At 39.6% G+C, this 13,921-nt stretch overlaps 1 protein-coding gene across 5 annotated transcripts in view; it reads right to left on the reverse strand.

The window, feature by feature from the left end:
- The window catches only part of LOC143756691 (protocadherin gamma-A11-like), a 225,419-nt gene extending 215,291 nt beyond the window's left edge, over positions 1–10,128 (reverse strand). For 2 of the 5 annotated variants that reach the window (XM_077247312.1, XM_077247295.1), the window contains exon 1: positions 3,834–6,375. In XM_077247312.1, the coding sequence (XP_077103427.1) occupies positions 3,834–6,209 (2,376 nt within the window). In that variant the 5' untranslated portion in view covers positions 6,210–6,375. Of the gene's footprint in view, positions 1–330; positions 2,856–3,833; positions 6,376–7,626 lie in introns of those variants that run through there. The other 3 variants (XM_077247299.1, XM_077247311.1, XM_077247321.1) reach the window with 3 other exon arrangements.
- Positions 10,129–13,921: the final 3,793 nt, after the last annotated feature.

The following is a 13,921-nucleotide window of genomic DNA, read 5'->3' on the forward strand; positions in this document are numbered from 1 at the left end:
TATCGGCTCTCCATAACATTAGCTGATTTCAGCACGAATACGAATACATGACTCACATGGATGTGCTTTGCAGCTGACTAAACCTTATTTTTTAATACAAAATATTAACATAAAAACATAAAATAAAAATAATTAACCAATTAAATGTATCCACTTTTCAGAATTCAAATAGATTTTGAGTCATGTTCATGTGTCTAATAATAAGGCACTTGAATGAGTCATGTGTTCTTGATGTCAGTGAAAGCACCGAATTTCTACTTACAAAAATACATTTAATATGCAAGTATAGACAATAAAATGTAAAATAAATAAATATATATTTAGTCCTACCTGAAACGAATCGTTAATTTCCTCATCAAGTCCTTCAAGATCATCCACAGCGGACTGAGTCTTTTTCAGAGTCAGGTCAGCAGTCAGTGTGCCCTCATTATAAGATCTGACGAACTTGAAGTCACTAGTGCGCGAGCCCGTGGTCAGGTACGCGTCATAATTGTAAGCGCTGCGGAGAGTTCCCGCGCCCTCCACATCTGCGTAATTTGGAGGGAGATACGCGCTGGGAATGGCTACAGCTCCATCAAACAACAGTCTGGGCTTTCTCCTGCGACAAAACCTCACGGCCAGGATGATGATGATGAAGGTCAGGAAGAAAGTGGAAACGGACACCAGCGCGATGATCAAATAAAACGTCAGTTTGGAGCTGCTCTCGTCATGAGACATGTCTTTCAGTTCTGGAACTTCAGCCAAGTTATCTGATATGAGTAAATACAACGCGCACGTGGCTGAGAGAGAGGGCTGTCCGTTATCTCTCACGGACACAATAAGGTTCTGTTTCATGCTGTCAGATTCAGAAATGTCCCGCTGCGTCCTGATCTCCCCGCTGTGGACACCGATAGTGAAAAGTCCCGGATCAGTCGCTTTAATAATGTGATACGAGAGCCACGCGTTCTGTCCAGAATCCGCGTCCACGGCGATCACCTTGGAGACCAGGGAGCGCGCCTGGGCAGCTTTGGGAACCATCTCGGTCATGAAGGAGTTTCCTTCCGGAGAGGGGTATAATATCTGAGGGGAGTTGTCATTCTCATCCGATATGAAGACACTCACGGTCACGTTACTGCTCAGAGGAGGAGAACCGTTGTCTCTGGCTAACACGAGCACGTTAAAACTCTTCAGCTGTTCGTAATCAAACGATCTCACGGCATGAATGACCCCGGTGTCTCCGTTAATGGATAGATAGGAGGACACCGGTGCGCCATTGACATCAGAGGACAACAGAGAATAAACTACAGTGCCATTCTGTCTCCAGTCCGGGTCTGTAGCTGATACTGAACAAATAGAGGAGCCCGGTTTGTTATTTTCTTGCACATGAGCTCTGTAATTCTGCTGCTCAAATACAGGTGGATTATCATTCACGTCAGCAACAGTCAAGTGAATATTCTTAGTGGAAGATAAAGGCGGAGAGCCCTCATCAGTAGCAGTGATTGTAATATTATAATCAGAGAGCAGCTCGCGGTCTAATTCACCTGTGGTCACCAGAGAATAGTAATTTTTGATTGAAGGAACGAGTTTAAATGGGACGTTTTGCTGAATGGAGCAGAGCACCTGTCCGTTATTCTCAGAGTCTCTGTCCTGCACATTAATGATGCCAACCTCTGTACCGGTTAACGCGTTCTCGGGAACGGGACTGTTAAGAGATTTAATCACTATAATTGGTGAATTGTCATTAACATCTGTAACTTCTATAATTATTTTAGTGTCCGAAGAAAGACCAGCGCCGTCCTTTCCCTCAATGAGCATTTCATATATTACCTCCTCCTCAAAATCAATTGGGCCTTTAACTTTAATCTCTCCACTATTTTCATTAAGAACAAATAATTCTTTCGCAATTCCGGAAATTCGGCTGAACTCATAAGTCACTTCTCCATTTTGTCCCTCGTCAGCATCAGTAGCGCTCACTGTCACCACTACAGTCTCTAAAGGAGAATTTTCAGGCAGACTGACTTTATAGACGGCCTGACTAAAGACTGGAGCATTATCATTAGCATCCAGCACAGTGACGTGTATGGCTACAGTCCCTGATCTCGGTGGAGTCCCGCCGTCTACCGCAGTAAGAATTAAAGTCACCTCTTTCTGCTGCTCATGATCCAACTCTTTGTCTAACACTAACTCAATATTTTTGCCACCATCCGCCTTTGTACTTACAGATAAAAGAAAGTTGTCATTTTTTTCAATCGAATAGCTTTGTACTCCATTATTTCCTATGTCAGCATCATGCGCCTCATTCACGCGGAACCGCGCACCTTTACTAGATATCTCACTTATCTCAAGCTTTATAGTATCTTTAGGAAATGTTGGCGTGTTATCATTAATATCTTGTATTTGGATAGTGACATGGTGTATCTCCAATGGGTGTTCTAGAACAAATTCAAAATTAAGAGCACAGGAAATTCTTTCATTACACAGTCCCTCTCTGTCGATTCTCTCCGCTACGGTCAGTTCTCCAGTATTCAGATTAATGTCACAGTATCGTTTTCTGTTACCTTCAGTATCAATACGAGCCTTTCGTGATGACAGTCTGCTCACATCGAGCCCGAGATCCTTTGCTATATTTCCAATCACAGATCCGCGTTTCATCTCCTCCGGGAAAGAATAGCTCACGTCTCCATAAGCGGTGTGCGCCATCAGCACGAAGAACAAAAGGCCAAACATCTCAGCAGCAACTATTGAAATTCTTAATAAACTGAGCAAAAATTATATCCAGATAAACACAAAATATGTCAAATAAAACACAAAATGAAGAAATTTAGAAAAATAGACTGACTGCTTAATATACAGTCCTTCTGTCACTGTAGACGATTTTGTATAACGAGACGAGCTCGAAGCCCAGTGTATGACATTAGAAACAGGGTGGAGAAATGTGTGCTGAACACACACGTTGTTTTGCAGGTGAACAGCGACACTATGAGTTAAAGTAAGAAACTGCATGACATTCTCACAGACAATTCTCACAGAATTAAGTGTTGTAGTAAACAGTGTGTGTTGTGGACTCATTCAGCAACTATATACGTATTTTATTGTAACGCAATTGTTTAGCTAAGCAAAAGACAACAGCAACATTCTCTGAAGTGGAGAGAAAAAAACACAAACCCAGATTGTATATTATTAAAAATAAATAAAAATAAAAAGCCATGGAGGGGTAGAGAGTTACAAATACGCAAGAGCAAAATATCCAAACACCAAGAGTGCATGCCAGTGCAGCACCACGGACAGCAACAGGGAAACATGCTCTATGCCATTCCAATCAGATTAAAATGACGTTTAGAATACTTCGCTCAACGGAAAATGACTGAAACTGACATCCGAAATTAATTCCCTTTATAGCTAAATTAAAAGATGCAAAGAAAATTTTAAAAATACTTAAAAACTCAACACTTCCTCATAAATTCAACATGTCTTTGTAACAGTAAAAGATTACTAATAAACAACTTTTACCGCTTTGAACCCAAAATGGCAGCTAGTGCCAAAATAATAAACAAGAAAAACAAAAACACATCGATTTGCTAATCATGCCACGTATTAAAATTGTTCATACTAGACCAGGAAAAAAACAACAACAAAAAAACAAAAACAAAAAAAACCCCACATAATGCAGCTGCTTTTCTGATTTTAAACTGACCCTTAAAAATATTTGTCCAAAAAAAAAAAAAGATTGAAAGAGCCACGTGATCTGCCAACAACAGAAAACAATGCCAATGAAAGCAGTCAAGTGAGGAAAATACACTTTTTCACAATTTCAATCCACCAAATTTATTTTTTATAGAAAGACTTAGTCCTACCTGAAATGTGTCGCTCATTTCTGCATCAAGTCCTTCAAGATCATCCACAGCGGACTGAGTCTTTTTCAGAGTCAGGTCAGCAGTCAGTGTGCCCTCATTATAAGATCTGACGAACTTGAAGTCACTAGTGCGCGAGCCCGTGGTCAGGTACGCGTCATAATTGTAAGCGCTGCGGAGAGTTCCCGCGCCCTCCACATCTGCGTAATTTGGAGGGAGATATGCGCTGGGAATGGCTACAGCTCCATCAAACAACAGTCTGGGCTTTCTCCTGCGACAAAACCTCACGGCCAGGATGATGATGATGAAGGTCAGGAAGAAAGTGGAAACGGACACCAGCGCGATGATCAAATAAAACGTCAGTTTGGAGCTGCTCTCGTCATGAGACATGTCTTTCAGTTCTGGAACTTCAGCCAAGTTATCTGATATGAGTAAATACAACGCGCACGTGGCTGAGAGAGAGGGCTGTCCGTTATCTCTCACGGACACAATAAGGTTCTGTTTCATGCTGTCAGATTCAGAAATGTCCCGCTGCGTCCTGATCTCCCCGCTGTGGACACCGATAGTGAAAAGTCCCGGATCAGTCACTTTAATAATGTGATACGAGAGCCACGCGTTCTGTCCAGAATCCGCGTCCACGGCGATCACCTTGGAGACCAGGGAGCGCGCCTGGGCAGCTTTGGGAACCATCTCGGTCATGAAGGAGTTTCCTTCCGGAGAGGGGTATAATATCTGAGGGGAGTTGTCATTCTCATCCGATATGAAGACACTCACGGTCACGTTACTGCTCAGAGGAGGAGAACCGTTGTCTCTGGCTAACACGAGCACTTTGAAACTCTTCAGCTGTTCGTAATCAAATGATCTCACGGCATGAATGACCCCGGTGTCTCCGTTAATGGATAAAAAGTAGGACACCGGTGCGCCATTGACATCAGAGGACAACAGAGAATAAACTACAGTGCCATTCTGTCTCCAGTCCGGGTCTGTAGCTGATACTGAACAAATAGAGGAGCCCGGTTTGTTATTTTCTTGCACATGAGCTCTGTAATTCTGCTCCTCAAATACAGGTGGATTATCATTCACGTCAGCAACAGTCAAGTGAATATTCTTAGTGGAAGATAAAGGCGGAGAGCCCTCATCAGTAGCAGTGATTGTAATATTATAATCAGAGACCAGCTCGCGGTCTAATTCACCTGTGGTCACCAGAGAATAGTAATTTTTGATTGAAGGAACGAGTTTAAATGGGACGTTTTGCTGAATGGAGCAGCGCACCTGTCCGTTATTCTCAGAGTCTCTGTCCTGCACATTAATGATGCCAACCTCTGTACCGGGTAACGCGTTCTCGGGAATGGAAATTTTTACAGATTTAGTCATTATCGTAGGGGCGTTATCATTGACATCAATAACATCTATTAATACAGTACAATGACTCGCTAACCCTTGACCATCTTTGGCTTGAATTGGCAGCTCAATTAAATTATCTTCCTCATAATCAATAAGTCCTGTTAGTTTAATCTCTCCAGACAACGAATTGACAGAAAATATTTCCATAAGGCGTTCGGATAAATGACCAAATTCATAAGTCACTTCTCCATTTTGTCCCTCGTCAGCATCAGTAGCGCTCACTGTCACCACTACAGTATCTACAGGAGAATTTTCAGGCAGACTGACTTTATAGACGGCCTGACTAAAGACTGGAGCATTATCATTAGCATCCAGCACAGTGACGTGTATGGCTACAGTCCCTGATCTCGGTGGAGTCCCACCGTCTACCGCAGTAAGAATTAAAGTCACCTCTTTCTGCTGCTCACGATCCAACTCTTTATTAAGAACGAGCTCTCCATATTTTCTTCCATTTGCTCGCGTTAGGACACTAAGAAGAAAGTGTTCATTGTCCTGCAACACATAAGTCTGCACTGAATTCATTCCAATATCAGCATCCTGTGCCTCATCTAATAAATACCGAGATCCTTTATCTGCTGATTCCCGTATTTCGAATTTTATTACACTTTGTTTGAACTGTGGTGAATTATCATTGATGTCCTCAATACTGAGAATGAATTGATGTAGTTCTAACGGATTTTCCAGCACGAGCTCTTGCTTAATAAAACACGAAGCTTTCTTTCCACAAATCTCCTCTCTGTCGATTCTCTCCGCTACGGTCAGTTCTCCAGTATTCAGATTGATGTCACAGTATCGTTTTCTGTTACCTTCATAACCAATTCGCGCCTCTCGACTTGATAGTTTGTTCATATCGAGCCCGAGATCCTTTGCTATATTTCCAATCACAGATCCGCGTTTCATCTCCTCCGGGAAAGAATAGCTCACGTCTCCATAAGCGGTGTGCGCCATCAGCACGAAGAACAAAAGGCCAAACATCTCAGCGCAGAACGTTTAAAATGCCTAAGAAATTAATTAATGCAACACAACAATATAAAAGCACAAAGAAAAAATGTAAATCTAAATTTAGAAATGTAGGCAGAAGTACAGTATATGAGGCAGTCTCCGTCGACGATTTTCTGTAACGAGACGAGCTTGAAGCCCTGTGTATGACATCAGAAGCAGGGTGGAGATATGTCCTGAACACACTCATGGTTTTGCTAGTGAACAGCGACACTGTGAGTTATTATAAAAAACTGCATGACATTTACATTTATGGTACTCATACAATGTAGCCCTCCGTAAATGCCAGTTCAGCACCACGGACAGCAACAACTACAAAAACGTTAAAAAAATGTTAAAAAATCAAATGCTCTATGCAATTTTCAATCCGACTAAAAGTGTTGAAATTGGAATTTAATTGCATTCATAAGCCAATTCACATCAATGAGAGAAACGTAAAACTTCTTAAGATAGCAATAATTTATCCACGACGACACAAACTAGTGTTAAATAAAATGTTAAAATGAGCTTGACAGAACTCTTAGTCAAAGATGTTTACTTTTTCCCCCAAAAGATCACTAACAAATAACTTTAAGCTCTTTAAATGTAAAATATAGTGACTAAAAAGAATGAATAACTCTTATAAAACGCATTGATTCTCGAAACCTACAATTCCTCAAACATTAAAAGAAAGCATAATATACCAATGCATCTTGCACTTAAAACTGCATCTCAAAACTGTTAAAAAATCATTTCTTAAAGACACTTATGTCCGTATCAAGTCCTTTACTATCACAATAACAAAAATGCAACCATGTTACAAAAAAATCCACATGTAAAACACAACAAAAATGACTGAATATTGTTCATGGTGAATGTACGCTGTTGGTGATACCACAACATAAGGCCACATGCTCCGCAACAATATCAGTGGCATCAAGGCTCAATGGTCACATGTCATAAGTTTTAGTGGCACATGCCAATATCCCAATATCCACTGGCATATGCAAATGCTACTAAGCACAGCGGCATGTGGCAATGGCTTCACTGCGTAAGATGCCATGCCACTTATGTTAGTACAGCCTCTACAAAATATTCTCTGATTTCTGTGCGAATGCGAATAAATGACTCACGGGGATGTTCTTTGTAACCAACAAAAACTTTTTTTTTTAATACACATTATTAACATAAATTAATAATAATAATATTAACCAATTAAATGTGTCCACTTTTCAGATTTCAAAAAGTTTTTGTCACGTTCATGTGTCTAATATAAGGCACTTGAATTAGTCATGTGTTTTTGTTGTAAGTGAAATCACTACATTTTAAATACAAACATACATAATACAATATGACAATATGAAAGTATACAGACAATAAAATATCAAATAAATAAATATATACTCAGTCCTACCTGAAACGAGTCGCTCATTTCTACATCAAGTCCTTCAAGATCATCCACAGCGGACTGAGTCTTTTTCAGAGTCAGGTCAGCAGTCAGTGTGCCCTCATTATAAGATCTGACGAACTTGAAGTCACTAGTGCGCGAGCCCGTGGTCAGGTACGCGTCATAATTGTAAGCGCTGCGGAGAGTTCCCGCCCCCTCCACATCTGCGTAATTTGGAGGGAGATACGCGCTGGGAATGGCTACAGCTCCATCAAACAACAGTCTGGGCTTTCTCCTGCGACAAAACCTCACGGCCAGGATGATGATGATAAAGGTCAGGAAGAAAGTGGAAACGGACACCAGCGCGATGATCAAATGAAACGTCAGTTTGGAGCTGCTCTCGTCATGAGACATGTCTTTCAGTTCTGGAACTTCAGCCAAGTTATCTGATATGAGCAAATACAACGCGCACGTGGCTGAGAGAGAGGGCTGTCCGTTATCTCTCACGGACACAATAAGGTTCTGTTTCATGCTGTCAGATTCAGAAATGTCCCGCTGCGTCCTGATCTCCCCGCTGTGGACACCGATAGTGAAAAGTCCCGGATCAGTCGCTTTAATAATGTGATACGAGAGACACGCGTTCTGTCCAGAATCCGCGTCCACGGCGATCACCTTGGAGACCAGGGAGCGCGCCTGCGCAGCTTTGGGAACCATCTCGGTCATGAAGGAGTTTCCCTCCGGAGAGGGGTATAATATCTGAGGGGAGTTGTCATTCTCATCCGATATGAAGACACTCACGGTCACGTTACTGCTCAGAGGAGGAGAACCGTTGTCTCTGGCTAACACGAGCACTTTGAAACTCTTCAGCTGTTCGTAATCAAATGATCTCACGGCATGAATGACCCCGGTGTCTCCGTTAATGGATAGAAAGGAGGACACCGGTGCGCCATTGACATCAGAGGACAACAGAGAATAAACTACAGTGCCATTCTGTCTCCAGTCCGGGTCTGTAGCTGATACTGAACAAATAGAGGAGCCCGGTTTGTTATTTTCTTGCACATGAGCTCTGTAATTCTGCTCTTCAAATACAGGTGGATTATCATTCACGTCAGCAACAGTCAAGTGAATATTCTTAGTGGAAGATAAAGGCGGAGAGCCCTCATCAGTAGCAGTGATTGTAATATTATAATCAGAGAGCAGCTCGCGGTCTAATTCACCTGTGGTCACCAGAGAATAGTAATTTTTGATTGAAGGAACGAGTTTAAATGGGACGTTTTGCTGAATGGAGCAGCGCACCTGTCCGTTATTCTCAGAGTCTCTGTCCTGCACATTAATGATGCCAACCTCTGTACCGGATAACGCGTTCTCAGGAATCAATATTTTGACAGATTTAGTCATTATTGTAGGGGCGTTATCATTGACATCAGTAACACATATTAATACAGTGGATCGACCTGCTAACCCTTGACCATCTTTAGCTTGAATAGGTAGTTCAATTGAACTCTCCTCCTCATAATCTAATGTACCTGTAAGTTTAATTTCACCAGACTCTGCATCGAGAAAAAATATTTCCAAAAAACTTTCTGACAAATTACCGAATTCATAGGTCACTTCTCCATTTTGTCCCTCGTCAGCATCAGTAGCGCTCACTGTCACCACTACAGTATCTACAGGAGAATTTTCAGGCAGACTGACTTTATAGACGGCCTGACTAAAGACTGGAGCATTATCATTAGCATCCAGCACAGTGACGTGTATGGCTACAGTCCCTGATCTCGGTGGAGTCCCGCCGTCTACCGCAGTAAGAATTAAAGTCACCTCTTTCTGCTGCTCACGATCCAGCTCTTTATTAATAACCAGCTCTCCATATTTTCCTCCATTCACAACGGTAAGGACACTTAGGTGAAAATAATCATTGTTTTCCAATGTATATGACTGCACTGCATTCATACCAATGTCCGCATCGTGGGCTTCATCTAATAAATAACGAGATCCTTTGACTGCTGATTCCTGTATTTCGAATTTGATCGTACTTAGTTTGAACTGTGGTGAATTATCATTGATGTCCTGAATATTAAGAATAATTCGATAAAGCTCTAAAGGATTTTCCAGCACTAGCTCCTGTTTAATAACGCACGAAGCTTTCTTTCCACAAAGACTCTCTCTGTCGATTCTCTCCGCTACGGTCAGTTCTCCAGTATTCAGATTAATGTCACAGTATCGTTTTCTGTTACCTTCATTATCAATTCGTGCATCACGACTTGACAGCCTCTTCACATCGAGCCCGAGATCCTTTGCTATATTTCCAATCACAGATCCGCGTTTCATCTCCTCCGGGAAAGAATAGCTCACGTCTCCATAAGCGGTGTGCGCCATCAGCACGAAGAACAAAATGCCAAACATCTCAACAGCAACACTGATGCCTCTGAAATTCATATGGGACAAACAGAAAATAAGATAATAATAATAAAGATTAGGCAGACAGTCGATGTCAACGGTGTTTGCTTTCGACGTGAGCTTTAAGCCCTGAACAATGACATCAGGAACAGGGTGGAGTAAAGTACAATGTGACACAAAATTATTTACTGGTAAACAGCGACACTGTGAGTTGAACTCAAAAACGGCACAACTTAGCATGAACCGTGGCTGAACAGGACTGTTTTCCCATTAAATTACATATCAAGGGCCCTCCGCAACTCGCAACTTTGTATTGTACAACAGAATATTATTTTATAATGTAGAGTTAAACAACAACGGGGTACAACAGAACCTATTCTATTCACTTGGGGCTACCTGGAGTGATACCTGGGTATATTGGTGACTTCAGAACTTCAGAATTATAAGAAAGCAAAAACATAAACACTAGAGGCGTATTTAGCCTACCATTAAAATAAATATTTTTCCAAGTCTGGTGGTTAAGTGAAAAATACCAAAGTGAAAATGTAAAATCTTTAACTTATTCACTATAACAACGTCATCAAGGAGAGGAATACAAACCTTTTACACCTGGTAGAAATAACTTTTAAATTTGCATGCATTTCGCTAAACTCAAGGTGAGACGAGAGAGGGCCTTCGCTCGATATGGATGACTTAAATCTGAAACATGAGACAGAAATGCAAACTTTTAGAGAATGAGTAACTGTCGATGTTTTTCTATAACAAGTCAAGCTGGAATCCCTGCACATGACATACTGAATATACTGGACGAAAGTGTTTTTTCTTACGACAGCGAATCTGTGTATTAAATTAAATGAAAACAGCAACACATCTGTGACTGTATGAGGAAATGACTTTCACTAAATGACTTTACAACATGAACAACCACCCTCAACGTGACAGCAGAAAACACTGTACAACACAAATGCTTTTAAACGACTAGAGCTACATTATATAAACAATAAATACATCAGGCCAGACTCACTGTGCAGCACCATGGACAGCGATATGCAACCGGATAGTTCACCCATAAATGAAAATTTGCCCATGATTTAGCCTACTCATCTTCAAGTAGGGTTGCCAACCGTTCCGTATAATACGGAATCGTCCGTATTTGACACATAAAAGTCTTGCTCCATATTGAACTGATACGGAAAGCACTTTGTTCCATATTTTTGAGAATCAATTCAGTGAAAATCCATGACAGACATATAGCTTCTAATATGTCAGACAGACTATGAACGAAGACATTTGTAGGCTATGATAAGAAAAAAAAAAAACAGACGGAGCGGTAGATAGGCTACTAATTTCTCCCCATGTTTGTCTATGATCAGCCGCGTAGCGTTTTTAACATCTTGGAATATCATCAGAGAATGCCCTTTTATTTGGTCGTTAGTCATTGTGAGTCACGTATCATAGCAACGATGACGACAAGTGACAACAGCGGGAAATGTAAAAATGACTACCTTGGAGTAGCCGGCGAAAAGAAAGTTAACTACAATGGAATTATAATTATATTAGGATATTTGCACTACACTTCCTTAAAATGTTGTCTAATTAAATTAAAAATATTATTTTTTGCACTGGAAAGAACATTCTAGAAGTCCAATTCTATTGAATAAGTTCGCACAAGGCTACAGAAAACTGTTGTTTATTTTTCTTCAAATGCTGCCTAAGCCGATGAGTTTTGAATGTTATATGTTGTATTTGTTTAAGTAAAAAATAAAACGTATTATAAACTAAACAAATCCATGGTTCATTGTTGGCAAAATGATCATGATAGCCTTTATATAACGTTATCTATGTGGTTCAGTCTTGTATATTGATTATTCCGTTCCTTATTTCCATTTCAGAAAGTTGGCAACCCTATATTCAAGTCATCCTGTATTTGACATTCTTCTTTCAGACGAATATTATCGGGGTTAAAATAAAAATGTCCTGGCTCTTCCAAGCTTTATAATGAATGGCTGTTTCTGTTTTGAAGTCCATAAAAGTGCACCTATCCATGATAAAAGTGCATCTATCCATGATAAAAGGGCACCTATCCATCATAAAAGTGAATCTATCCATCATAAAAGTGCATCTATCCATGATAAAAGTGGCTCTGGGGTTCTTTCAGACGAATACTCTGATTGTATTCGTCTGAAAGAAGAATGCCATATACACCTAGGATGACTTGAGGGTGAGTAAATCATGGGCTAATTTTCATTTTTGGGTGATCTCTTTAAGGGAAATGCCATTGTATGTTTGAAGTGAAATTTAGTGACTTGAAAATTAACAACCCTTTAGAAAGTAATTTCATATTAATGAGAGGGATTCAAAACCCCACAAAAATATTACCGACACATATTCTCTCTTAAACTTACGTGAATTACATTTAAAATGTTAATTGATAAAGTGATAATTACTGACATTAGATTTACAACGCTGTAAAAAAAATCTTACTAAAACTTATTGCCACATATTTTATAATCGGCCAGAGAAAACGAATGAATCGGTGGTATGGGCAGGTAAATAAGTGTTTAAATATATATTACATACATTGAAAGTCAATTAGTCCAATGTTGTTTTGATGACAGTATGAGACTATGCCTTTTAAATAGGATAATAACTAATAACGATAAATGTATCCTTTAGGCTATCTTTCATTTCCGCAATGCTACATGTGCAGAACATGTGTTTCTACAAAAACTCTTTAACAAGAAAAATGAGTCAATTGTTAATAATTAGCCTACATCATTTTGAAAACAATAGAAAACGTACTACAAAAAAGAGCTAATATGAAACCAATTAATTAAATTATATAACAAATTATGAAATCCTACCTGATACGAATTGTTAATTTCCACAATAAGTCCTTCGAAATCTGCGGACTAAATATTTTAGAATCAGTTCCAGGGATGTCGTTCATGTTTTAACGAGGGTCATTTCACTGTATTTTGCAGTATTTTGATTAAAAAAAAAAAAAAACAATGCATAAGCTATGTTTCAACACTGGCCATATATCTGTAGTACTCCTGAAAAAGGATAGAAATAATGAAAGTGCATTAATGCATTTTTTTTTCACAACAACTCGTGTTACAGAAAACACAAAAATGAAAGTGCATCTGTACAACTACTCCTCTTCATCTGTACTCTTTCACAACAAAAGGCAGGATACAAACATGTCATGCTAAAGTCATGAACATTTAAATATTTTCACCCATTTTGTAACAATTCAGTACAATAAAATTGAAGAAATACATTTGAATTTAGATATTTGAAAAGACAGGCATTTAAACAAATTTACTTTGATTAATAATAGTCCATATAACCTTTGATGGCTGAAGATAAAAAAAAAACCATCAACTCCTGTTAATTAATATAAAAGGGAACTCAATTTATTATATATCAGTTTAAAACAACATATATCTAACATATAAACACACTATAATTCTTTAATTCACATGGCATGGCCGTATTTAAATAATGATGAACCCCTTTTTTAATAACGAAATGACATATATGGAAATTTAAAATAGAAAAAGTAGAACGTATTTCGTAAACTTGTAAAATGGTAAAAACGTTAAATGTTTCAGTACATCACATATCCCTGTTGTGTGACTGCTGAACAGACGAGCAGATGCAGCGCAGCGGCGCGCAGTGCGGCAAGGGGGAATTACATGTTCCTCTCCAGCGTCTCATCTGAAATATTGCACCCTACTGCATATCGCTCTGAACATTTATGTTCCTCATTATTAATTGCAATTATGCTTTTTTTATGTAATACAATTATGTTCCAGAACACACATGGGTGTTATAGCTACTATTCTGCAAACATCAGATGCTTGTCTCCTCCCAATTACGGTCTATAGCCTGCTTCAAAATAGAAATAAAAACGTTAATA

Source organism: Siphateles boraxobius, unplaced genomic scaffold (genome assembly GCF_051911475.1).
Source record: "Siphateles boraxobius isolate OS27281-9 unplaced genomic scaffold, OSU_SipBor_1 3, whole genome shotgun sequence".
Lineage (NCBI taxonomy): Eukaryota > Metazoa > Chordata > Actinopteri > Cypriniformes > Leuciscidae > Siphateles > Siphateles boraxobius.